The sequence below is a fragment of the Delphinus delphis genome, chromosome 3 (genome assembly GCF_949987515.2).
Source record: "Delphinus delphis chromosome 3, mDelDel1.2, whole genome shotgun sequence".
NCBI classification, from domain to species: Eukaryota; Metazoa; Chordata; class Mammalia; order Artiodactyla; family Delphinidae; genus Delphinus; species Delphinus delphis.
Genome location: NC_082685.1, coordinates 68,797,625 through 68,822,911, shown reverse-complemented (window position 1 = coordinate 68,822,911; position 25,287 = coordinate 68,797,625). Strand labels below are relative to the sequence as shown.

At 43.0% G+C, this 25,287-nt stretch overlaps 1 protein-coding gene across 1 annotated transcript; it reads left to right on the top strand.

The window, feature by feature from the left end:
* The first annotated feature begins 9,061 nt into the window (after positions 1-9,061).
* On the top strand, positions 9,062-23,987 carry PHAX (phosphorylated adaptor for RNA export). Its single transcript, XM_060008929.1, has 5 exons — positions 9,062-9,526; positions 11,384-11,997; positions 14,326-14,446; positions 17,080-17,163; positions 22,730-23,987. The coding sequence occupies exons 1-5, from the start codon at positions 9,422-9,424 to the stop codon at positions 22,997-22,999; spliced, it is 1,194 nt and encodes a 397-aa protein (XP_059864912.1). The 5' UTR covers positions 9,062-9,421; the 3' UTR covers positions 23,000-23,987.
* The last annotated feature ends 1,300 nt before the right edge of the window (positions 23,988-25,287 follow it).

Sequence of the window (25,287 nt, the reverse complement as noted above, 5' to 3'; positions counted from 1 at the left end):
GCAACTAAAATGCTGGCTTATTACTTGATGGGGAAAATTATTCTCAGAAAGGACCAACCATTCACATCCTCTAATCACTGCATTCTCTCCCAGGGTATATACTACCTATCTAGTGGTTTAGGAGCCCAGAATTTAGAAGAAGAAGAGTTATTGATTAGCAGTATATGATTCCTGCATTCAATGGCATCAGGCTAAGATAGTCTCCCCAATGTCCAAATTAAACTGTAGATTCAATGCAATTCCAACCAAGATACCAGAATTGGCAAGCAGAGTCTAAAGTTTAAATGGAAGGGCAAAGGATCTAGAATAGCCAAAACAGTTCTGGAAAAAAAAAGAACAAATTTACATTACCTAATTTTAACAATTATTGTGGGACTCGAGGGACATTGTTCCAGCTAATGATTAAGAACTCTCCAGACAATAGGGGCTTCTTAGACAATGGGTGAACTTCCAGGATGTCCGGCCCCCTTCCGAGAAGGAGGGAGATAAACAAAATAGGTGTCTGTCAAAGACCAATCAGGCAGCTGGGGAGAAGGAGGGAGATAAACAAAATAGGTGTCTGTCAAAGACCAATCAGACAGCTGGGGATAAGTTCCCTCTCTGGTCCGAGCCTAAGCCAGGACCAATCAGCAGGAGAACACAACCAAATCTATAATTTACATACGGGGAAGTGGGAACCTATAAAACTGACATATTCGCGCCCGAAAGGGGTTCCTTCTTCGACCTCCTGCGTGAGGACCAAGGAACCTCGGTGCACCGGCCTTCAATAAACCTCTTGCGTTTTGCATCGACTTCCGACTCTTGTTGTTTCCTGGGCGAGTCGAAACTCCTAGGAGACCGCGCAGGTCTAACATTTGGGGGCTCGTCCGGGATTCCACTCGCCCCGGACCACAAGAACATCGGGAGTTGGAGGTACCAGGTAAGCTCGAGCTTGATTGTCTGTTTGTCCCTTGTTCTTTGTGGGCCATTATCGGAGGAAAGCCGTAAGAATCGGCTTATTATGGAATCTGTATCGGACCTCTGGCTAGGCAGACGTGCTAATAGCCGGCGTCCATGAGCCCTAGGGGACGCCCTGGTGGCTCATCTGGAAGGAGAGGCAAACTCTGTCTCCCCTTCACTCGGTTTCGGCAGTTCCCTTGGTGGTAACTGCCATCTGAAGAAGTTTCGGTTTTGAAGCGAGCTCGCGGTGGCCCATACGTATATGTGTTTCGTGGAGTTTTAACTGTTTCTGTATTGTGGTCTATTCTTCTTCTCTGACGGACGACAATGGGACAAACTATGACGACTCCTCTTTCCCTTACCCTAAGCTATTGGACCGAAGTTCGGGCCAGAGCCCATAATTTTTCGGTAGAGGTAAAGAAAGGAAAGTGGCAGACTTTGTGTGCCTCTGAATGGCCAACATTTCAGATAGGATGGCCCCCCGAAGGATCCTTTTTATTAGACAAGATTAAGCTGCTGAAGTCTAAGATATTTAATATAGATCCCCACGGACATCCAGACCAAGTACCATATGTCTTGGTCTGGGAAGATTTAATTCTCTCCCCACCTCCGTGGGTCCGGCCCTTTGTTTCCTCAACAGGTACGTCCGCGCATACATCAGCAGCGTCGGAGATATTAGCCTTAAAGAAAAACCCCAACACGGAGAAACTACCCGACGCCCCGGATCTGCCGAAGGCGATTTATCCTGACCCGCAGTCCGATTTGCTTCTTTTGGATTCCCCACCCCCTTATCCTCCGGCCCCGAATCCCCTACCACCTAGAGGACCCCCAGCTCCACTGCCCTCGGCACCAAGGGAACCATCCATGATGGAAGAAGAAATGGGTCCCTCAGTGGGCACTAGGAGCCGGAGGGCTATCTCCCCGGACTCCACTGACCTACCTCTTAGAGAATATGGCCCCCCCGATGGCCAAGGGAATAGACCTCTCCAATATTGGCCCTTTTCCTCTGCAGATCTTTATAATTGGAAAATGCATAACCCAACTTTTTCCGAAAATCCACAGGCCCTTACCGCTTTAATAGAATCTCTTGTTTTCTCCCACCAGCCCACATGGGATGATTGTCAGCAGCTGCTCCAGACTCTCCTAACGACTGAGGAGAGGCAACGGGTTCTTTTGGAAGCCAGAAAAAATGTATTAGGCGCCAATGGGCAACCTACCCAGCTGCCTAACGAGATTGATGCTGGTTTCCCACTCGTCAGGCCAAACTGGGATTTCAATGCCCCGGAAGGTAGGGAGCGCCTGAAAATGTATCGCCAGGCTCTGGTGGCGGGTCTCCATGGAGCGGCCAGACGGCCCACTAATTTGGCTAAGGTAAGGGAAGTAACTCAGGGGCCCCAGGAATCGCCAACTGTGTTCCTGGAACGTTTAATGGAAGCCTTTAGACGCTTTACCCCTTATGATCCAACTTCGGAGGGACATAGGGCTACTATAGCAATGGCTTTCATAGATCAAGCGGCCCCTGATATTAAGAAGAAATTACAGAGGCTAGATGGCTTGCAGGGATTTTCGCTTCAGGAGTTAGTAAAAGAGGCAGATAAAGTATATAACAAAAGAGAAACAGAGGAAGAGAAGGAAGAAAGAAAGCAGAAAGAGCAGGAAGCCCGTGAAATAAGACGGGATAAGAGACAGGAGAGGAATTTAAGTAAGATACTGGCCACTGTGGTTGGAGGAAGAAATATAGGGGATAGAAATAGGCAGGAAGGGCGAACGGCAGACAGAAGGCAGCCATTAGACAAGGACCAATGTGCCTACTGTAAAGAAAAAGGACATTGGGCGAGAGAATGCCCTAAGAAAAAGAATGGAGGAAGGCCAACCAAAAACAAAATCTTAACATTGAAAGAAGAAGACTAGGAAAGTCAGGGCTCGAACCCTCTCCCCGAGCCCCGGGTAACTCTTAAAGTGGAGGGGGAACCTGTTCAATTTTTGGTAGATACCGGAGCCCAGCACTCCGTCCATCTCCACTCAAAAGGTCCTATCTCAGCTAAAAGGTCATGGGTACAAGGAGCCACTGGGAATAAACAATATTCATGGACCACATGAAGGACAGTAGATCTTGGGATTGGACGAGTAACCCATTCATTTTTGATTATTCCGGAATGCCCCTATCCTTTGCTGGGAAGAGATTTACTCTCCAAAGTAGGGGCTCAAATCCACTTTCAGCCAGAAGGTCCCACCATAACTGATAATAAGGGAAGGTTACTTCAAATATTGACTATGAAATTAGAAGATGAATATAAATTATACGAGCAGCCTTCATCCTCACGAGTTAATGTTACTAATTGGATAACTCGGTTCCCTCAAGCCTGGGCAGAAACTGCCAGAATGGGGATGGCCAAAAATCGGCCCCCGGTGCTAGTGGAACTCAAGGCAACTGCCACCCCAATAACGGTCCGTCAATACCCCATGAGTAGAGAAGCCAAAGACGGTATCCGTCCCCATATACAGAGGCTACTAGACTTGGGCATCTTAATAAGATGTCAATCAGCATGGAACACCCCTCTCCTGCCGGTAAAGAAACCAGGAACAAATGATTATCGGCCGGTGCAGGATCTACGAGAGGTAAACAAACGGGTGGCAGACCTCCACCCCACAGTTCCAAACCCTTACAACCTCCTGAGCACTCTTCCACCGCAACATACGTGGTATACTGTTTTGGACCTTAAAGATGTTTTTTTTTTCTGTTTAAGACTCTCTCCCCTGAGCCAACCCTACTTTGCCTTTGAATGGAAAGATCCAACATCGGGAATGTCTGGTCAGCTGACATGGACACGGCTACCTCAGGGATTTAAGAACTCCCCGACCATCTTTGATGAAGCCCTCCATCAGGATTTGGCATTATATAGAGAATCAAATCCCCAGGTAACATTACTCCAATACGTTGATGATATTTTATTAGCTGCTGAGACCCAAGAAGATTGTATCAAGGGTACTGAAAAACTGTTAACGGAACTTGGAACCCTGGGATATAGAGCCTCAGCCAAGAAAGCACAAATATGCCAACAACAGGTCAGTTACCTGGGGTATCTATTAAAAGGGGGGCAAAGATGGCTCACGGAGAGCAGAAAGGATACGGTGGCCCAAATTCCGGCTCCCAAAAACGCCAGGCAGGTTAGAGAATTTTTGGGGACGGCCGGATTCTGTAGACTATGGATTCCAGGGTTTGCTGAGCTGGCAGCCCCATTGTACCCCCTAACCAAAAACAGCACTCCTTTCGTTTGGGGCGATAAGGAACAACGGGCTTTTGACCAAATCAAACGAGCTTTACTTTCAGCTCCAGCCCTAGGACTGCCAGATGTAACCAAACCTTTTCATTTATATGTGGCCGAAAATAAGGGCATTGCAAAAGGAGTATTGACTCAGAAATTGGGTCCCTGGAATCGCCCAGTTGCTTATTTGTCAAAAAAATTGGACCCTGTGGCATCAGGATGGCCCACCTGTTTAAAGATAATCGCTGCAGTGGCCGTTCTAGTCAAAGATGCTGACAAACTAACTTTAGGACAAAATCTAACGATAACAGCTCCTCATGCCCTGGAAAATGTAGTCCGTCAACCACCGGATAGGTGGCTAACTAATGCCAGGATGACCCATTACCAAACCCTGTTGCTAAACTCAGATCGCATCAAGTTTGCTCCAGCCACAGGACTCAATCCAGCCACCTTGCTACCTGATCCTGACTTGGAAGGCTCCACCATCATACATGATTGTCAGGAAGTACTAGCCGCAGCACACGGCAGTAGGCCGGATCTGATGGACCTGCCCCTCCCTGATGCTGATTTCACCTGGTTCACGGATGGGAGCAGTTTCCTGGAGGAAGGTAAGCGTCGAACTGGGGCAGCCGTGGTAGACGGAAAACAAGTCATATGGGCAGCGGCACTACCACAAGGGACCTCAGCCCAACGAGCTGAATTAATTGCCCTGACGAGGGCATTAGAGATGGCAGAGAATAAAAAAGTAAACATCTACACAGACAGTAGATATGCGTTTGCTACCGCTCATATCCACGGTGCCATTTACCAACAGAGAGGGCTACTAACTTCAGGTGGCAAAGAAATTAAAAACAAAGACGAAATCGTGGCTTTGTTGACTGCACTCATGCTTCCTACTAAAGTCAGTATCATCCACTGCCCTGGACATGAAAAAGGAAATACCCCAATAATTAGGGGAAATAATATGGCTGACCAAGTGGCCCGAGAAATAGCATCGGGAGAAGTCATTTTAGGACTGTCAGATAAAGTTCCTGAAAAAACCAGGCCGCGATGAAGAAATCATCCCGGCCACAACAAAAGGAACTTTGTCCCCTCAGCAAGCAGAATCCATGTTACAACAGATGCACAGATGGACACATTTGGGGACTAAAAAGATGGTAGCCTTGTTACAAAAAGCCGGGTACGAAACCCCTGGAATGACAAAATTAGCTGAACAAATTGTGCAGGAATGCGTCCCATGTCAACAGGTAAATGCTCACAAAGGGAAACTTGAAACTGGAAAGAGACTCAGGGGGGACCGCCCAGGAACTTACTGGGAAGTGGACTTTACCGAAGTGCGTCCTGGAAGGTACGGTAATAAATACCTTTTAGTTTTTGTAGACACTTTTTCAGGATGGATAGAGGCTTTCCCAACAAAGAAAGAAACAGCTGCTGTAGTAGCCAAGAAGATTTTAGAAGAAATTTTTCCTCGATTTGGAGCATCAAAGGTAATAGGGTCTGATAATGGTCCAGCCTTCGTCGCCCAGGTAAGTCAGGATGTGGCCAGATATTTGGGGACTGATTGGAAATTACATTGTGCCTATAGACCCCAAAGTTTAGGTCAAGTAGAAAGAATGAATAGGACTCTAAAAGAGACCCTAACTAATTTGTCCTTGGAGACTGGCGGTACCGATTGGACGGTGCTCCTTCCTTTGGCCCTATTCCGGGTTAGAAATACACCTTCCCGATACCATCTTACTCCTTTTGAAATATTATATGGTGCCCCGCCTCCCCTCCTCACTTTAGGAAAAGAAATAAAACCTGATTGTCAAAATAACACTGACTTATATGCTAGGCTACTGGGACTCCAATTGGTCCAGAAAGAAATATGGTCCCAACTCGCCAAGGCCTACCAACCGGGAACACCGGGAGAAACTCATCCTTTCCAAGTCGGAGACTCCGTATACGTCCATCGGCATCGAACCCAGATGTTGAAACCTCGATGGAAAGGACCATACACCGTCCTCCTCACCACCCCAACGGCCATAAAAGTGGACGGCATCGCTGCCTGGATCCATGCTTCACATGTGAAGGCTGCACCAGCGACGGCATCATCAGGATGGCGGGCCCAAAGAACCGACAACCCGCTCAAACTCAAGCTTCTACGAACCTAAGACTTATAATTTTGGTTTTACTGCCTTTACTGACTGACTAGGAATATCTGCCGGGATAGGAACAGGAACCACAGCCCTCATACAACAACCCCAGTATTAATGCAAGTTTAAGACAGGCTGTAGACATCGACCTTCGAGCATTAGAAAGTTCCATAACTCAACTAAAGGAATCACTCACCTCACTTTCAGAAATGGTGTTGCAGCCTAGATTTGCTGTTTCTTAAGGAAGGGGGATTATGCGCCGCTCTAGAAGAAGAATGTTGCTTTTATATTGATCATTCAGGAACCATTACCAAAACCATGGATAAACTAAGGGAACGCTTAGATAAAAGGCAAAGGGAGAGAGAGAACGAAAAAGGATGGTTTCAATCATGGTTTGATAAGTCCCCCTGGTTTACCACCTTAATCTCCACTCTGTTGGGACCTCTTATTGTTTTATTGTTGATTTTAACTTTTGGACCGTGTGTTCTAAATCGCTTGATAGCATTTATTAGAGAACGTATCAGTACTGTACAAGTTCTAATGTTAAGACAGCAGTACCAAAGTTTACGAACAGAAGGTTGAGATTCCATGATTGGAATCAATAGTCACAAGAAAAAGGGGGGAATGTGGGACTCGAGGGACATTGTTCCAGCTAATGATTAAGAACTCTCCAGACAATAGGGGCTTCTTAGACAATGGGTGAACTTCCAGGATGTCCGGCCCCCTTCCGAGAAGGAGGGAGATAAACAAAATAGGTGTCTGTCAAAGACCAATCAGGCAGCTGGGGAGAAGGAGGGAGATAAACAAAATAGGTGTCTGTCAAAGACCAATCAGACAGCTGGGGATAAGTTCCCTCTCTGGTCCGAGCCTAAGCCAGGACCAATCAGCAGGAGAACACAACCAAATCTATAATTTACATACGGGGAAGTGGGAACCTATAAAACTGACATATTCGCGCCCGAAAGGGGTTCCTTCTTCGACCTCCTGCGTGAGGACCAAGGAACCCCGGTGCACCGGCCTTCAATAAACCTCTTGCGTTTTGCATCGACTTCCGACTCTTGTTGTTTCCTGGGCGAGTCGAAACTCCTAGGAGACCGCGCAGGTCTAACATTATTATAACAATTTTACAATTGTTATAAAGCTACAGTAATCAAGAAAGTGTCACATTGGTGTAAAGATAGACATAAAGATCAATGGAACAGAATAGGGTACTCAAAAATAAACCTTCATATATATAGTCGATTTTCAATGAAGGTGTCAAAGAAATTCAAGGGAGAAAGAATAGTCTTTTCAACAAATAGTGCTATATTATTTGGATATTCAGGCACACACACAAAACAAGGATACTTGACTTTTACTTCCCGCTAGATAATAAGAATTAAGTCAAAATGGACCATAGGCCTAAAGGTAAGAACTAAAACTCTTCTGGTGGAAAACACTGGAGAAAGTCTCTAGTGTGAGGGGCTGGCTATTGTATGCATTCTACGGTATTTAGCTGCCTCCCATACCACATAGTAAAATGTTAATAATAACATGAAAATGTACTCCTACCTCACACCACGCACAAAAATCAGTTGTAGGGGGATTGTAATTCTATGCAGAAAAGGTAAAATAATAAAGTTGTCTAAGAATTAGGAGACCTGGAATCAAGACGCAGGTCTTCACTAGCTTAGCTGTGTAAACTCTCTTCAGTTGTCAAAATAAATTGGACCAGGTGACTTCCAAATTCCTTTATAGGTATTAAATTCACATTTCAAAAATCTAAATTCATTTTTTTCCATACAGTCTAGAGACATATCCTAAGGAAATAATAAAACAAGTTTGTAAAAAGACACGTTCATTGCAAAACACAACCATCAGAGACTAAAAAATGAGGCTACCTTCATGCAATGGAAAACTAGGGAGTCATTAAAAAGAAGGAGCTAGATCTTTATATTCTGGTATAGAAAGGTGTCCAAATAAACTTCTATATTGTTTTTTTTGGCCGCGCCTCGCGACTTGCAGGATTTTATCTCCAGACCAGGGATCGAACCCAGCCTCCAGCAGTGGAAGTGCGGAGTCCCAACCTCTGGACCCCAATATTGTTTCTTTTTTAAAGTAGATAGCAGAATAGGAAAAGGTACAAATAACAAGATCCCCTTTACGCAAAAAAAAAAAAAAAATCAAATATTTCTTGACCATCTTTACATACAAGAAGTCATGTATGTTCGCAGGTAGAAACAACAGCGAATAAAACTGACATTTTAGTGGGGAGCTCAGACAAAAAATTTTTAAAATACACATATGACTATTGATGCCATGAGGGAAAAAAAAGAGTTTGAGAGTGACAGGAGAGACCCTGTTTTAGTGAGGGTGGTTGAAGAAGACCTCTCTGAGAAGGTGGCATTTAATCAGAATCCTGAATCATGAGACAGCATAACCTGTGCAACAACGGGGTGTCGGGTGTTGGAGAGTCAGCCAGGCAGAGGGAACAGCAACTGCAAAGCCCTTGGGCCGGGAAAGGACAAAGGGTGCCAGAGGAACAACGTGAGCAGCGCCAGCGTGGCTGGAGAGCCGGCGGGGGGACACCAGACAGGCACACACCCGCAGCTCTGCTGGCAGTGCTGAGAACTCAAGCCTTATCGTGCGGAGGAAAGCCCTGGAAAGTCTGAGCAGGGCGGTGACCTCACGTCCCGTCTGGAAGGTTCCCCGGGAAGCTACATGCACGGTGGATCACAGAGGAGAAAGAATGGAAGCAGGAAGGCCTGCCCAGAGCATCCAGGCGAGGGTTGTGAGGCCAGGGGAAAAATCCCTCATGGCTGCCATCCATGCGCATCTTTAAGTTTGCCGGAAACAGGTCGGTAAGGAACGCGCCAGAGTGCCGCAGCAGCAGAGGACTCATTCTCCCAGAATAGCGTTAAGCGAGCGGGTTGCAATGATGACGCAACATCTGCGAGCCTCGACCCAGTCGTCTGGGTCCACCGGCCGCCGGGGCGGGAGCAGCCCCCCTCGCGGGGGCGCCCGACCAGTCAGAGCCAGCCGGACCAGCCCGCCGCCCCGCCGGAAGTGCCCTCTCGGCCCGCTGCACCGCGCCGCGGGAAGATGGCGCAGGAGGCGCAGGAGGCAGGCGACATGGAAGATGGGCAACTTTCTGACTCGGATTCCGACATGACGGTGGCACCCAGCGACAGGCCGCTGCAGGTGCCGGTGAGTGCGGAGGGGGGTGCGGGTGACTCTGGGCCGGGAGCGCGGAGCGCGGAGCCCGGGCTGCGATGAGGGGTGGTCGTCCCCGGGCCCGGCGCGCGAGCCGGTGCGGCGGGGAGGGTGAGGGGCGGGCGGGCGTCCCGCGGCCCGGCGCGCGGAGCGAGGGAGGTTGCGGGGATAGGAGGCCGTACGAACCTAGCCCGGCGTCTCGCTGCGAAGCGGGTTCCGCGAGGCGGGCTGTGTCCCGGAGGCGGGCTTGCGGCTGCCTCTTCCCCGCCTCCAGTGCTCCGCTCCTCGTTTTCTAAACCTACGGGCTTCCCCACTTCGGCGCCGCTAGGTTGTCTCGGAAGGGCATTTTTTTGCCGAAAATGTAGAACCTGGGGACCTCTGCCCGCAAACAGCCTGTGGCGCTCATGTGCACGCTGAGCAGAAAGGGAGTGAGGACCAGGGATGAAGTTCATCACTTGCTCAGAGGCCTGGTCTTCCATATTCCCCTGGAACCTAGCTTCGTCATGCCATAATGTGGCACTGGGTTTTGTGTTAGCTTCCCAGGTTTCGAAGCAGGCGTTTGTCTTGGCCGCCCTACTGAGTAGCAAGCTCTTTTGAGAAGGCTTTAGTGCCAGTCTACCCGCGTTCGAATCCTGGCGCCGCCACTGTGTGACCTCTGACAGGTCATTTAGCCTGGTGTCCCCATCTTAGAATAGGAATGATAATAGTACAACAGTAATAGGGTGGCTGTCAGGATTCAGTGGAGCCTGAGTAATGGCTGACAAGTGTTAGTGCCATTATTATTTCAAAATAGGAAGACTTACCTTCTAGACTTAAAATACCCCACCCCCATTTCTAGCACATATTAGGAACTTAACAAATACTTTGTTTAATGTTTAGTTGAAAAAGCAAAGGTGATTCCTTTTGCATAGAAATTTCTTAGGAAATCGGTACCAAAATATTTTGTTTTTCAGTCTCTTTCAGTTTGTTTTACATAGATTGACCCATGACTTGTAAACTTAATGCCACGGACTCTGCAGTTTTAAAAGTAATTTGTCGGAGATTCTTACACATAGGAGTTTACTGTCTAGTCTAAAAGGAACATAGTCACAAAACCATATAAAGACAGTTGATGTAATCAAATGCATGGCAGGCATCTTTGGAAAGGAAGAAAACAAGTTCTGTTTTAACTGCTAGTAACGTCGTGTATGTCATTTTCAAACATTCTGACAATAACTTAAAAGACTGAAAATCTTCTAAAGGTGAGAATTAAAAGCTTTGGAAATTTTTTAAAAGGGGTCTTAGAACTAAGTGCTGTATTAGCTATATAGAAATATGAATTTGTGGCTTTTAAAATGGAAATTCCAGGGAGTTCCCTGGTGGTCTAGTGGTTAGAATTTGGCGCTTTCACTGCCCGCCCGGGTTCGATCCCTGGTCAGGGAACAGGGATCCTGTAAGACGCACGGCGCAGGCAAAAAAAAAAGGAAATTCCATGTAGACCTTTAGAAATGCAGGGCCTCAGTTGGTTTCAGAGATCTTTGAAGATCATTTCTCCTTCAAAATGGTCCAGCTGAATCCCTAAATAACTTTTTAAAAAGCACATGGTGGGGCTTCCCTGGTGGCGCAGTGGTTGAGAGTCCGCCTGTCGATGCAGGGGACACGGGTTCGTGCCCCGGTTCGGGAAGATCCCATGTGCCGCGGAGCGGCTAGACCCGTCAGCCATGGCTGCTGAGCCTGCGCGTCCGTAGCCTGTGCTCCGCAACGGGAGAGGCCACAACAGTGTGAGGCCGGCGTACCGAAAAAAAAAAAAAGCACATGGTGTGTGGAATTAATGTGTTTTATGGAATTGATTGTATTTTCTTTCACTTGCAGAAAGCACTAGGTGGGGACTGTGCAGTGAGGCCCTTCCAGAGTACTGCAACAGTGTGTGCTCCGGTATCACATTATCGGACTGTTAAAAGTGTGGATTCAAGTGAGGAGAGTTTTTCGGATTCAGATGATGACAGCTCTCTCTGGAAGCGCAAACGACAAAAATGTTTTAACACTCCTTCCAAACCAGAGCCTTTTCAGTTTGGCCAGAGCAGCCAGAAACCGCCTATTGCTGGAGGGAAGAAGGTTAACAACATATGGGGTGCTGTGCTGCAGGAACAGAATCAAGATGCAGTGGCCACTGAACTTGGTATCTTGGGAATGGAGGGCACTATTGACAGAAGCAGAGAATCCGAGACATACAATTATTTGCTTGCTAAGAAACTTAAGAGGGAATCCCAAGAGCATACAAAAGAATTAGACAAAGAGCTAGATGAATATATGCATGGTGGCAAAAAAACGGGATCAAAGGAGGAGGAAAATGGGCAAGGTCATCTCAAAAGGAAACGACCTGTCAAAGACAGACTAGGAGACAGACTAGAAATGAACTATAAAGGCCGATATGAGATCACAGAGGATGATTCTCAAGAGAAAGTGGCTGATGAAATTTCTTTTAGGTGAGTATTTAAATTTGTCTACAAGTGAGCACTTGACCAATTGTCTTCCATTTATGAGAAATAACACAGATTCCAAATACACTGACAATGGTGTTCCTTTTTGAAATTTTTAAATTCAAGGCATGAACTCTAGGCTTATGTGGTTATATGAATATAGCTGAGTGTTCTTAAATTTGGGCCGACCTGGTAGAATAATTTTGCAGATTTTTATGAACTTTTGAGCAACTCTTTCCATTTAGTGCTATAGAACTCTTTAGGTAAAAACATATCCTTTTAAATCATGTAGGTTTTTTGGAGTGCTTTCAAGTATTCATGAATTTTTTTTTTTTTACAATTTTATTGAGGCATGGTGTACATGTGGTAAAATTCATCCATTTCAAGTGTTGATTTTTTTAGTAAGTTTATCAGTTGTACAACGATTACCATAAAGCACTTTTAAAACATTTCCATCACCCTATAAGATCCCTCATACCATGTGCCCATTTAAAGTTAGTTCCTGTTCCTATTCCCACGTAACTGCTAATCTACTTTCTGTTGCTATCAATTTGCATTTTTGGAAATTTCATGTTAATGGAATCACAGTATGGGGTCTCTTGTGCCTGGCTATTTTCACTTACTGCAGTGTTTTTCAGATTCGTCCATGTTGTAGCAGGAATCAACAGTTTGTTTATTTACACGCACACGCATATGCACGCACACATCCATATCAGCTGTTACCCTTTTGGGAAATTATGAATAATGCTGTTATGAACTTTCACGTGCACATCTTTGGACACAGATTTTCATTTCTTTTGGGTAAATAGGAGTAGAGTTGCTTGATGTATGGTAAATTTACATTTCATGTATTATTTATTTATTTATTTATTTTTGGCGGTACACGGGCCTCTCACTGCTGTGGCCTCTCCCGCTGCGGAGCACAGGCTCCGGACGCGCAGGCTCAGCGGCCATGGCTCACGGGCCCAGCTGCTCCGCGGCACGTGGGATTTTCCTGGACCGGGGCACGAACCCGTGTCCCCTGCATCGGTAGACGGACTCTCAACCACTGCGCTACCAGGGAAGCCCATTTCATGTATTTTTAACAAGAAATACTAAAAGTTAAAATTTTGGGAATTCCCTGGCAGTACAGTGGTTAGGACTTGGCACTTTCATTGCCATGGGCCCGGGTTTGATCCCTGGTCGGCGAACTAAGATCCTGCAAGCCGCCCGGGGAGGTCAATAAATAAATAAAAAGTTGAAATTTTGCTTACCTTTTTATTAGCTCTAAATCACTAGTGAACAGTGTCACAAATCTGAAAACAGGTAAGGTTCAAGAGTAATATAGCTAGTAGGAAAACAAGTATTTACTTTCCAGGCAAGCCTGTCAATACTCATACTGGATTTTTTTAAAATACTGAGGGAGTTTGGAATTTGAGTTCTGGAAAGGAACTTCGAGATTTTGTAAACCAAAGCCTTTACTTTACAAATAGGAAACTGAGGCCCGGTAGTTGTGTGGCTTGCTCAAAGTCACAAATTTAATAAGTGTCAGACCTAGAACTAAAGTCTAGCCCCTTTGTTCCTAGTCTACTGCTCTTTCCACAGCAGAAGAAACAAAAGAAGCCAGGGCTGGTTAGGGAACTGGTAAGACTTCTGTAATATTAATGCTCCTTCATCTCTATGGAGTATGGGCTCTGATGTCAGAAGTGCTACCTACTTAGGCTCCCTGAGTTTTTACCTCTCAGTGGTAAAATGAAAATAATAATATCTGCTTCATAAGGTTGTTGAGAGAGTTAACTGAGATATAATGCATGTATAGTTCTTAGGATTGTGCTTATCCCATAATAAGCCTTTGGTAAATATTAGCTATTTCCTTGTTCTGAGGCAGGGAGCCCATGAGGGAAAAATCCAATCCATTTTAAAGCTTTTAGACATCTCTAGAGTTAGGAGAGCTAACTTTTAGAAAGCATGGTATATGTTTGCTATTTGTTTTGATGAGAGTAGACTGGTTGTATCTTCTTTTGCTTTTAGGCTTGCATTCCCCTTGCTATGTGTGCATGTTTCTTTTGAAATATGCCATAATCCAATAAGGCAAAGTGAAGATGCCAGTTATGAGACTTGAGGTGGATCCTGGAGGTTATGATCTCCTTGGGTGACCCAAGATAGGAATGTTTCCATGTCAGTGATTCCAAGGTTAAATATTGGGGATTTTGGAAAGCAAATGTTATTAGAATGAGAAGTTAATTCTAGCTAGGAACTAAATTGATTCCTAGCTAAATCAACTAAAAAAGTTGATTTCCTCAACTTTTTGCAACAAATAAAAAGTTTAATATTACTTCATTTGTTCCTCATCAGGTTGCAGGAACCAAAGAAAGATTTGATAGCCCGAGTAGTGAGGATAATTGGGAACAAAAAGGCAATTGAACTTCTGATGGAAACTGCTGAAGTTGAACAAAATGGTGGCCTTTTTATAATGGTAAGACTAACTGCTTCATTCTTTCTGCTTTTGTATTATTTCATGTGATTTTTTAATAAAATGCCCTTGTCTCTGATTGTTGGTTCTCTTATTTATAAATTATTACAGTGTGTTTCAGACTTTAAAAAACCTTCATTAATAATTTAAAAATTCAGGGCTTCCCTGGTGGCGCAGTGGTTAAGGATCCACCTGCCAATGCAGGGGGCAAGGGTTCGAGCCCTGGTCGGGGAAGATCTCACATGCTGCAGAGCAACTAAGGCTGTGCGCCACAACTACTGAAGCCCGCGTGCCTAGAGCCTGTGCTCCGCAGCAAGAGAAGCCACCACAATGAGAAGCCTGTGCACCACAGCAAAGAGTAGCCCCCGCTCACTGCAACTAGAGAAAGCCCGCACACAGCAGCAAAGACCCAACACAGCCAAAAATAAAAATAAATAAAAAACAAATAAATGTATAAAAAAAATTTAAAAATTCAGTATGGTCAGTTTTTGCAATTAATACTTTACTTATAAAAAATATACCTAAATTGTAGCCTGTTAGTGTGCAGTCAACAACAGATCTCTTATAGGATTCATTAAGGCTGAAATTTTAAGAAAGGTCTGGAGGGGGGAACTGGAAGCTCAGATTTTGAGAATATGGGTTTTGGAATTTGGGGTACCTGGTTTTGAATTTTGGGTGTGCAGCTTACTAGATGTGACATTTGGCTAAATTATCGATACTTCTCAGACCTCAGTCTCAGCTATAAAATGGGATTAATCCTCTATTATAAGGATTAAATGAGATAATGCGTATACTTACCACAGTGCCCAGAATTTAGTTAGTGGTGGTGAGCAGAAATGTTACTTTTGGGGCTTCCCTGGTGGCTCAGTGGTTAAGAATCTGCCTGGTAATGCAAGGGACACGGGTTCGAGCCCTGGTCCGGGAAGATCCCACATGCTGCAGAGCAACTAAGCCCATGCACCACAACTACTGAAGCCCACGTGCCCTAGAGCCCGTGCTTTGCAACAAGAGAAGCCACCACAATGAGAAGCCTGCGCACCACCACAAAGAGTAGCCCCCGCTTGCCACAACTAGAGAAAGCCCGCACGCAGGAACGAAGACCCAATGCAGCCATAAATAAATAAATTTATTTTGTTTTTTTAAAAAGAAATGTTACTTTTGGCTCATTTAATTCATGCTTTTTTTTTTTTTTAATTTATGGCTGTGTTGGGTCTTCGTTTCTGTGTGAGGGCTTTCTCTAGTTGCAGCAAGTGTGGGCCACTCTTCTTTGCAGTGCGTGGGCCTCTCACCATCGCAGCCTCTCTTGTTGCAGAGCACAGGCTCCAGACGCGCAGGCTCAGTAATTGTGGCTCAGGGGCCTAGTTGCTCCGCGGCATGGGGGATCTTCCCAGACCAGGGCTCAAACCCATGTCCCCTGCATTGGCAGGCAGATTCTCAACCACTGCACCACCAGTGAAGCCCAATTCATGCATTCTTGGAAACTGGTTCTTGGGGGTAAAAAAACCAAAAATCTTGTTATGTAAAAAGGACAGATAAATATAAAGTATATCTGTGAGTATTAAAATCTCATGGGTGGTAGGAGTGAATAGGAAACAAAATGTCTAAAGAGGCTTCTGGGGTTGAGGAAGCAAAAATGAAAAAACAGTTAAAAAATACTTCATTGCTCCAGAATGGCATAAAGAGCACTTCTCTGGTTGGGGCCAGATCACAAGCAGTAGCAGTTTATCCCATAGAATGAATGGTTTTGCAGATCTCATTTAATTGAGCTTTCAGCACAGGGTGAGGATGAAGATTGAATGGCTTCCTTCTTATTTGTTTCTCATGAATTTGAATAATAACATCACAAGAGACTAAATATTATGCTGTGGAAATGGAGAGAAAAGAAACCAGTTAGAAGTGATAGCACTGGGTGAGGAAACAGCCTGTGAACATAGGTTCCAGAAGTTAACAACAAAACAAATTATAATAATCATGAATGTACTGGCATCCCTGTTTGTGTCACTGTTTAAGGTACCTAGATTTTCATTCAGTTGAGCACGAAGTTATAGATTATATCAATATTTTACTTTAAAAAAATTTTTTTTTTAATTTCTTGCTGTGCCACACAGCTTGTGGAATACTAGTTCACCAACCAGGGATCAAATCCAGGCCCCCTGCAGTGAACCCACCAAGTCCTAACAACTGGACTGCCAGGGAATTCCCTATATCAAAATTTTAATACTGTAGTAATAATACAGTAGTAATAAAACCAGTGAGCTAATGGAAATCTGCTGAATGTTGGGAAGATGCAAGTCCAAATTCACTTTCTTTTGGTGCATGCATTCTTTCCTTGTACAGTTCTCTATTGCTGTGTGCCAGGCACTGTTCTAGACACAGGAAGCTTATGTTGTAGTAGGGGGTGGGAGGGAAACAGTCTGTAAAGAATAAATGTAGTATCTTCAAGTATGCCAAGAAGTGATACATGCCATGGGAAAAGAAATAGAGCAAATGGAAGTCTGGAGAGGAGAGAAGGACACTGCAGTTAAACTGGAGTGGTACTGTAGACCTTAATATCTCCTTAGGAATGTCTCTAAAAGTTGCTTTGACCATTCATTGGAAGAGTCTTCACAGGATCATTTTTCTGTTCCTTTTTGTAGAATGGTAGTCGAAGAAGAACACCAGGTGGAGTTTTCCTGAATCTCCTGAAGAACACTCCTAGTATCAGTGAGGAACAAATTAAGGTAGAAACAATAATGTCCTTGACTTTTGAGATCCATCATAATTTAAGTCCCACTCAGCCTCTAGCTTCATTTTCTACTGATCTCTGTTACCTTCTCTGCCTTGTACTGACCAATTTTTCATTGTCTCTTTTCAAGTAAACCTTGTGCCTTTGGTAAAGCTCTGCCTCCTCATTTTCTTCCCTTTCAGAGCCAAGGTCAAGATTTCTTTTATGGCAATTTTTCCTGGTCTCTTAGCATGTAATTTTTTTTTCTACTCCTACAACTTTTTATTAATGAAAAATTTCAAACGTGGAATAGATGAAAAAGCAACAGGATGAATACCTATATATCCTTCACCTAGGTTCAGGGGTGGTTAACATGTTGACATTCTTACTTTACCTATACAATTTTTTTTCTGTACCATTGGGAAATAAGGAGCAAACATCATGACATTCAGCCCTAATTACTTCAACAAGCATCTCCCAATATCCTACAGAGCCACACCTAAGAAAAATAAGAACAGTTTCATAGCATCATCCCAGTATCTATCTAGCCCTTATTCCAATTTCCTGAATTGTCCCAAGAATGTATTTTCTAGCTTTTTTCCTCCCCAAATCAGGATCCTATCTAGATTTCCACATCCCATTTGTTACATGTCTTTTGATCTGTTTAATCCTACATTTTTCTCCATGATTTAGACCTTTTGATGAGTCCATTATGGCTTTCTTATAGAATATACTACATTCTGTTGTCTGCTCACACATTTGTTTTGTTCATTCCTCACAAACTGGAAGCCAGGCATTTTAGTATCATTTTTGTATTACCAGAATGTCATATGGGAAATCTTATACACTGTGGGTTTTTCACAGCTCAGAATTCAGTTACCTTTTAATTTATTAATTAAGGAACATGACTCGCATTTAGCACATGTGATCAAAATTGAGAACTGTCTTCTTGCATAGGAAGGAGATGGTACACATGTGCAACACAGCTACAATATTTGAGAAATTTTGTATTCTCTTTATTATAACAGTGGGTGATAAAGGTCATAGGAATGTGCTTTAGCCGTACTAATGTAATGCTGATGATGACAGAAAAATAAAAACCTTTTCTCTTGAGCTGATGCTACATGTGAGCATATTTTGCATCTACTCAATGTTTTTTTCTTTTTTCTGGCTATTCACTTTTAGTCATTTTTTTAAAAATCTGTTACTGAAATTCCTACAGGAAATGTTACTGTTGCACATTTGAAATCTCTACTCTGTAACTACTTTTTTCCTCATTGGAACAGTTATTTTGATAATAAATTTATAACAATGTGAATTTCCTTGGGAACACAACTTTTGAGTGGTAGAACAGAGCTTATACCTTAATGATGTTCTCCCTCCTCCCCCAGTATAACCCCTGATCAGAGTGTGTACTTAGAAGGAACATTCTTCTTGGGTCTTTGTTAGATAGCAAAATGTGACTCTTTTCAAAGATATAGCATGATGTGATGAAAAGAATTCTCTAAGATTCAAAATCTAGGTTTTAATCTTAATTTTGCCATTTAGTGATTATATGACTATGAGCAGATTGCTTATTCTCCCTCAGCCTTGATTTTCTCATCTATAAAGTGAGGACTTTAATATGTGTCCTGCCTATTTAATATTCCTATAAAGGAGTTAAATAAAGTGATGTCTAGAAAAGCTGTTTGTCAACTAAACTTGGACAATTTCCAGAAGCGGGAGAGAAGAAAATAACATTTATTCACCATCAGCCTGGCACTGTCTATCATTGGGTATTACCCTGATATGCAAATGCAGGGCAATAAAAAGGATAGGTCTGAGATCACACAGGAAGGACTCTGACTTCAAACCCATGCTGTTTTCATTGAATCACCTATCTTTTTTTTTTTTTTTTTTTTTTTTTTTTTGTGGTACGCGGGCCTCTCACTGCTGTGGCCTCTCCCTGTTGCGGAGCACAGGCTCCGGACGCGCAGGCTTAGCGGCCATGGCTCACAGGCCCAGCCGCTCCGCGGCATGTGGGATCCTCCCGGACTGGGCACGAACCCCTGTCCCCTGCATCGGCAGGCAGACCCTCAACCACGGCGCCACCAGGGAAGACCTGAATCACCTATCTTTGAAATTCATTTCTTCTAACACATTGTGGAGAAGGAGATTTAATGTTAGTAGATTTTTATCTTGAACAACCAGAAACATTCCATTATAATAAACAGAAACGTTTGTAGTATCTAATAATAGGGGAATGTTGACTAATAGGGACATTCATAAAACAACTATCCTGTAGCCTCTATTTTTGTGAAACAATTTTAAGAAAATTAGAAAATGCAATAATAACTGAATTTTTTAAAACGACAAGGTACAAATTTATAGAGAAAAAGAGGCATGGGACAATAGACTGGCAGTCAAAGCACCAAAATATTACCAATGATTTGGTCTGTTGTGAGGGATTATAAATGTTTTGTCTTTTAAGATTTTTCTGGGTTTTTTTTAACCAAATTTTCTGTATGTGCGTGGATTGACTATCTTTGTTACTAGAGGGAAAAGCCTAAGACAGATATAATTTTATTATAGGTAATTTCATGTGCCATCCAAATAATGGTGTTATAATTATTCTTTTAGTCACTGTATTGCTAACAATCACAGTCTGTAGAACTTGGAAGCCAAAACTGAACTGAGTGGGCTTGTTTTCAACTTGTTCTCATTTGATTTTGTTTCGGTATATGGCCTTATAATTTGTTTTAGACAATACAAAGTTGGTGAAGAAAGAAAAAGTAAGAATAGTTAGAAGTTAATTTGCGAAGCGGGGACCCCTGGGGTGCCTGGCCAAGGCCCCCTCGCCCACGCCCACCCCATCACCGACCCCCTGGGAAGACCTCAGCCCCCAGACGAGCACCTCTCCGGGACGCTTGTCCCCAGATTTTGCTGAGGAGCTGAGGTCCTCAGAGCCATCTCTGAGCCCCGGTCTTCTGGAGGAGGATGGAGAGGTGGCCGTGGTGCTTCTGGGCAGGCCCTCTGCCGGCGCCGCGGACCCTGAGGAGGTGGTGCTGTGCAGCAGCTGCTGCGCCGTGCGGCTGCGGCACCGGGGCCTGGCCCAGTGCCCTCCTAGAGGGTCGGGGTGCTTCCCCCGACTTGGTGTGGGGGCCCCGCCACCTGGCTGTCAGCATTTTAAAGAGGTCCCCCCCCTCAGGAGTTCTGGCTGCCAGCTAACTGCCCCCTCCCCAGCCAGGACGTCCTGGCAAGACTGTAGCTAGTGGTGTTTTTACAACCAAAGACTCTATTTTGTGGTTTAAGGAGAATAAAATTGACTATGTTTAAAAGAAAAAAAAAAAGTTAATAAGTCCACCTATAACGTTCTCCCTCTGAAAATAGTATGCACTTCAGGTTCTTAACTTGCAGAGTTAATTATACAAAGAGATGGATGGGAGAAAAAAGTTGCTCTCAGATTATCTGTTGTCTGCATTTGTTGTAACAACATTAATAATATGCTACAAAGACATTTCTTTGGGTCATCCCAGTTCTGTTTAAATTCGTAACCCATGAGAATGACATTCCTTTTTAATAAGGATTGCCATATTTGGAGGGAAAAGGGGAACTTCGTAATTTTATTTAGTGTTGCCAAGCATTGTACTAGTTAGAATTGTTTTTATCAAGATGTTTGGATGTGCTTCCATATAAAATGAAAATACTTCTACTATTGCTCCACTTGAAGGTAAGTAGACTCTTGAAAAAATTGTGAATTATCACACTCTTGCGAAGGTTTAAGGTTTAAGAATATGGATTTGAAGAAATCATTTATGAGTTTAGACTTTATACCTTTACCTGTTGGCTCTAATCTTGAGCCTCACTTTCCTCATCTGAAAACAAGTATAATCCCCACCTCATAAGGTTCTTGTGTGAATGAAAAGAGTTCACACCTGTGTCAAGTTCTCAGCGTAATGCCTGGCACATAAAAGTGCTCATTCAGGAATTGGTAGCTGGCCTCATTTTCCTCTGAATTCACCCTTTTTGTCCTTCCTGCGCTTTTTTCTCACATATGTACCCTCCTTCTCCACCCCCATCCTCATTTCTTTAGCAAACACGTTCATTCCTTCTCTTCATCAAAGCTCTCATATTCTGACGCTTTCCCTTATTGCATTCATTTCGGGGTTCCTTACTCTTTCCTCTGCTAATTCCATGTGCTGCTTTTACTATTTAGCGAAGCAGAGGGCCCCCTTTATCTCACCATCCTCCATAATGTTTTTTATAAACAAGAAGGGATTTACACTTTATGCACTTTAAGAATGTAATAGGAACTGACTTGGCTACAGCTTCTTTTTTTTACGGTACGCAGGCCTCTCACTGTTGTGGCCTCTTCTGTTGCGGAGCACAGGCTCTGGACGCGCAGGCTCAGCGGCCATGGCTCACAGGCCCAGCCGCTCCGCGGCATGTGGGACCTTCCCGGACCGGGGCATGAACCCGTGTCCCCTGCATCGGCAGGCGGACTCTCAACCACTGCGCCACCAGGGAAGCCCTTGGCTACAGCTTTTAAGAGTCACTTCCTAGAATATAATAGGATGTCGAAAAGTGTGTCCTGCCTGTACTAGCTTCTCTTTTAAATCTTTGAATCTTTTTTGTATTAGCATCATCATTTTTGCCTTCTCTTTAGATCCCTGACCTTTTTTTTTTGTACCCTCTAAAATTATATTTATCTATCTGTATCAAGGTTCCCAGAAGTTATTTTGTTTTTCCATGTAGTGTTTTAATGGAAATGTATTTTCTACTTGAACCGTTCTCATTCACTGGCAGTTTTGCCTCTCAGAGGATATTTGGCAATGTCTAGGGGTATTTTTGGTTGTCACCGTTTGGCGGTGGGGTGGGTGTGCTAGCGGGTAGAGGCCAGGTAGGCTGCTGAACATCCTGCAATGCCCACAGCAGACTGCTACACAAAGAATTCCTTGGTTTGCAGTTTTAGTAGTGCCATACTTGAAAAACCCTGTAGTAGAAGATTCTCATATTTTCATACTATAAAATCCTTTTTCTGGCACCCTGGAATCCAAGTGCTGACTATATCATTTTTATGCCTTGTGATAAAAGTTTTTGGCAGAGAGTTACAGTCTCACATGTTAATTACAGCAGTGTTTAAGGGCTGGAATTTTTCTTGCGTTGTGTAGGTTACATGATCATATTTAGTCACACAGTTCGGGCCTGGCCAGTTTCTTAGCATATAACGTGGTTATGATGACATTTCAGAGTTAGTAAATTATTATACCAAAGACTTTGTTTTGTTGTGATAAAATATATTTTATTTAAATCCTAAACAATATGATTTTTCTACTGTATATTTCTATTTAGAAAACCTTTATAGATTGATGTATATGGTATAATAAGCATGGACCCTAGACCTAACACTAGGCTGAGTTTGAATCATAGCTTCATCCTCTCAACTTGCAATGAGGATTTATTAAATATCTTGGACTCTGTGTTCAATTATGAATCTAATATTTTTTGTGTGTGGAAAATGGAGATAATATAAAGAGTCTGCCTTACAACAGGCTTTCAATAAATGGTAGTTCTTGTTTACTAAAGTTGTTCCTTTATTGTAGGACATTTTCTACATTGAAAATCAAAAGGAATATGAAAATAAAAAAGCTGCTAAGAAGAGAAGAACACAAGTGTTGGGAAAAAAGATGAAACAAGCTATTAAAAGCCTAAATTTTCTAGAAGATGATGATACATCACGAGAGACTTTTGCAAGTGACACAAATGAGGCCCTGGCCTCTCTTGATGAATCACAGGAAGGACACGGAGAAACAAAGTTGGATGCAGAGGAAGCCATTGAGGTTGATCATTCTCATGATTTGGACATCTTTTAGGACATTTTGAGAAATAAGCCTTTCTAAGATAACATTGTAATAAACCATTTCTACTGAGATTGCTTTATTTTACTTTGCACTGATAAACCCAAAAATCTGGAGAGAACTGTTGTCTTAAATAAAATTGAGTATGTGGGAGATGAATGCAATAAGAACATTTAAAACTTTCTCATGTCTGACAAAAGTATATAGCAGAGGATTTAATTTCTCAGTCTATTGCATGTGCTAATCATTACTAGTTGATAATCAGTTTTGTCCAGGTCATTATAACATAGCATTCAAAAGTTTGTTTTCTTTTTCTGATTTATCTTTGCAGTGAATTATGATTGGTTTCAAACATTCCATTAAAAGATCCTAAGACCTAAATTGTTAAGCTATTACAAATGCATTCAAATTTAGTTTTTCTGTGTTCTAAGAACTCTTAAGCAGTTTTAATAATAGAGACTAAAAATAGGTTTATACTAGTGGCTCTTCCCACTTAAGTTGTTTGTGCAGAAGTAAATAAACATCAGAAGCTTTTCAAAGAAGTATCTGTGCTTAACTTTAACTTTGTTTTTGACCTCTTATTAGTTACCTTGGTCATATGTTAAATACTGAATATGATCCATACCTGCATAATTATCATGACATTTAAAAAATTCCAAGTGACAGCCTGCCTAAGACTGTTTTACCTTATGTTAAGGAAGTTAGGTATTAAAAATGTTTCATCTGCATGATGTTTAAAATTATTCATTTTTATTTAAGGAAATAAAGGTAGTTTACTTAAGATGTTCCAGGAGTTGACTACAGTTTACAAAATAGACTAAGCAAAAATATGTAGGGAGCAATTATTAGCTATTCTTTGCAGCAGTGTACTTGAAGTCTTTCAGTAGTTTCTGAAATACATGATCATTGATGTTGAAGCTAAGTAAGCAGGGAAAGAAAAGGAAATGGTAATTGGTTACGTTTTTTTCGTAAAGAATGCAAAAATAAAAGTGGAGTTCTGGCAGTCCTTAATGAGTTTCAAGTGATTTTATTTTTTAATCTCAAATGTTCTTTCATAAAATTGCTATAACCTAGGAAAGAAACATTTTAAATAGGTAAGTATTTAAACATTATCCCTGAGATTTTTTAACCATTTATTTATTTATTTAAAGAATTTTTTTAAATTGAAGTATAATTGATTTACAATATTACATTAGTTTCAGGTATACAACATAGTGATTCAGTATTTTTATGCCTTGTAAAATGATCACCACAGTCCCTGAGATTATTTTATGTAAGGTGATTTTAAAGGTATAGTAGGGCTTCCCTGATGGCCCAGTGGTTGGGAGTCTGCCTGCCAATTCAGGAGACGCGGGTTCGTGCCCCGGTCCGGGAAGATCCCACATGCCCATGCCGCGGAGCAGCTGGTCCCGTGAACCATGGCCGCTGAGCCTGCGCGTCCAGAGCCTGTGCTCCGCAGCAGGAGAGGCCAAAACAGTGAGAGGCCCGCGTACCGCAAAAAAAAAAAAAAAAAAAAAAGGTATAGTAGGGCTTCCCTGGTGGCGCAGTGGTTGAGAATCCGCCTGCCAATGCAGGGGACACGGGTTCGAGCCCTGGTCTGGGAGGATCCCACATGCCGTGGAGCAACTAGGCCCGTGAGCCACAATTACTGAGCCTGCGCATCTGGAGCCTGTGCTCCGCAACAAGAGACGCCGCGATAGTGAGAGGCCCGCGCACCGCGATGAAGAGTGGCCCCCGCTTGCCACAACTAGAGAAAGCCCTCGCACAGAAACGAAGACCCAGCACAGCCATAAATAAATAAATAAATAAAGCGAACTGTCAACAAGTAAAAATAAATAAACACTACTTAAAAAATAAATAAAAAATTAAAAAAAAAAGGTATAGTATATCAGGAAAGATAATCAACATTCAGAAATCTAAATGCCACTTACTCATGTAAATACTGCTATTTTTTCTAGTGAAAGTTACAGTTTTTGAGGGACATTAATGCCTCAGGCTACTTCATCTTCAATGGATTGCTCCTCCCTCATTCCCCGCTTCCCGGATTGTTTTCATCAATTGTTATTTCCTTAACATTTGCAAACCAGATTTCTGGATTGTAGTACATCCTAATGTTATATATAGAAACCAGTGCTTCAGTTTTTAAGGTTCTGTAAAGTTTTGTGTATTAACATTACTCTTCTCTAAACCTTTCTGACTATCCAGATCTAGAAAGTTCTCTCCAGACTGTTGCCGGATGTGTATTCAGTTAATACTCTCACCAAGGCAGTGTACATTGCAGTCATTCTTCCTGCTCAGCCTAA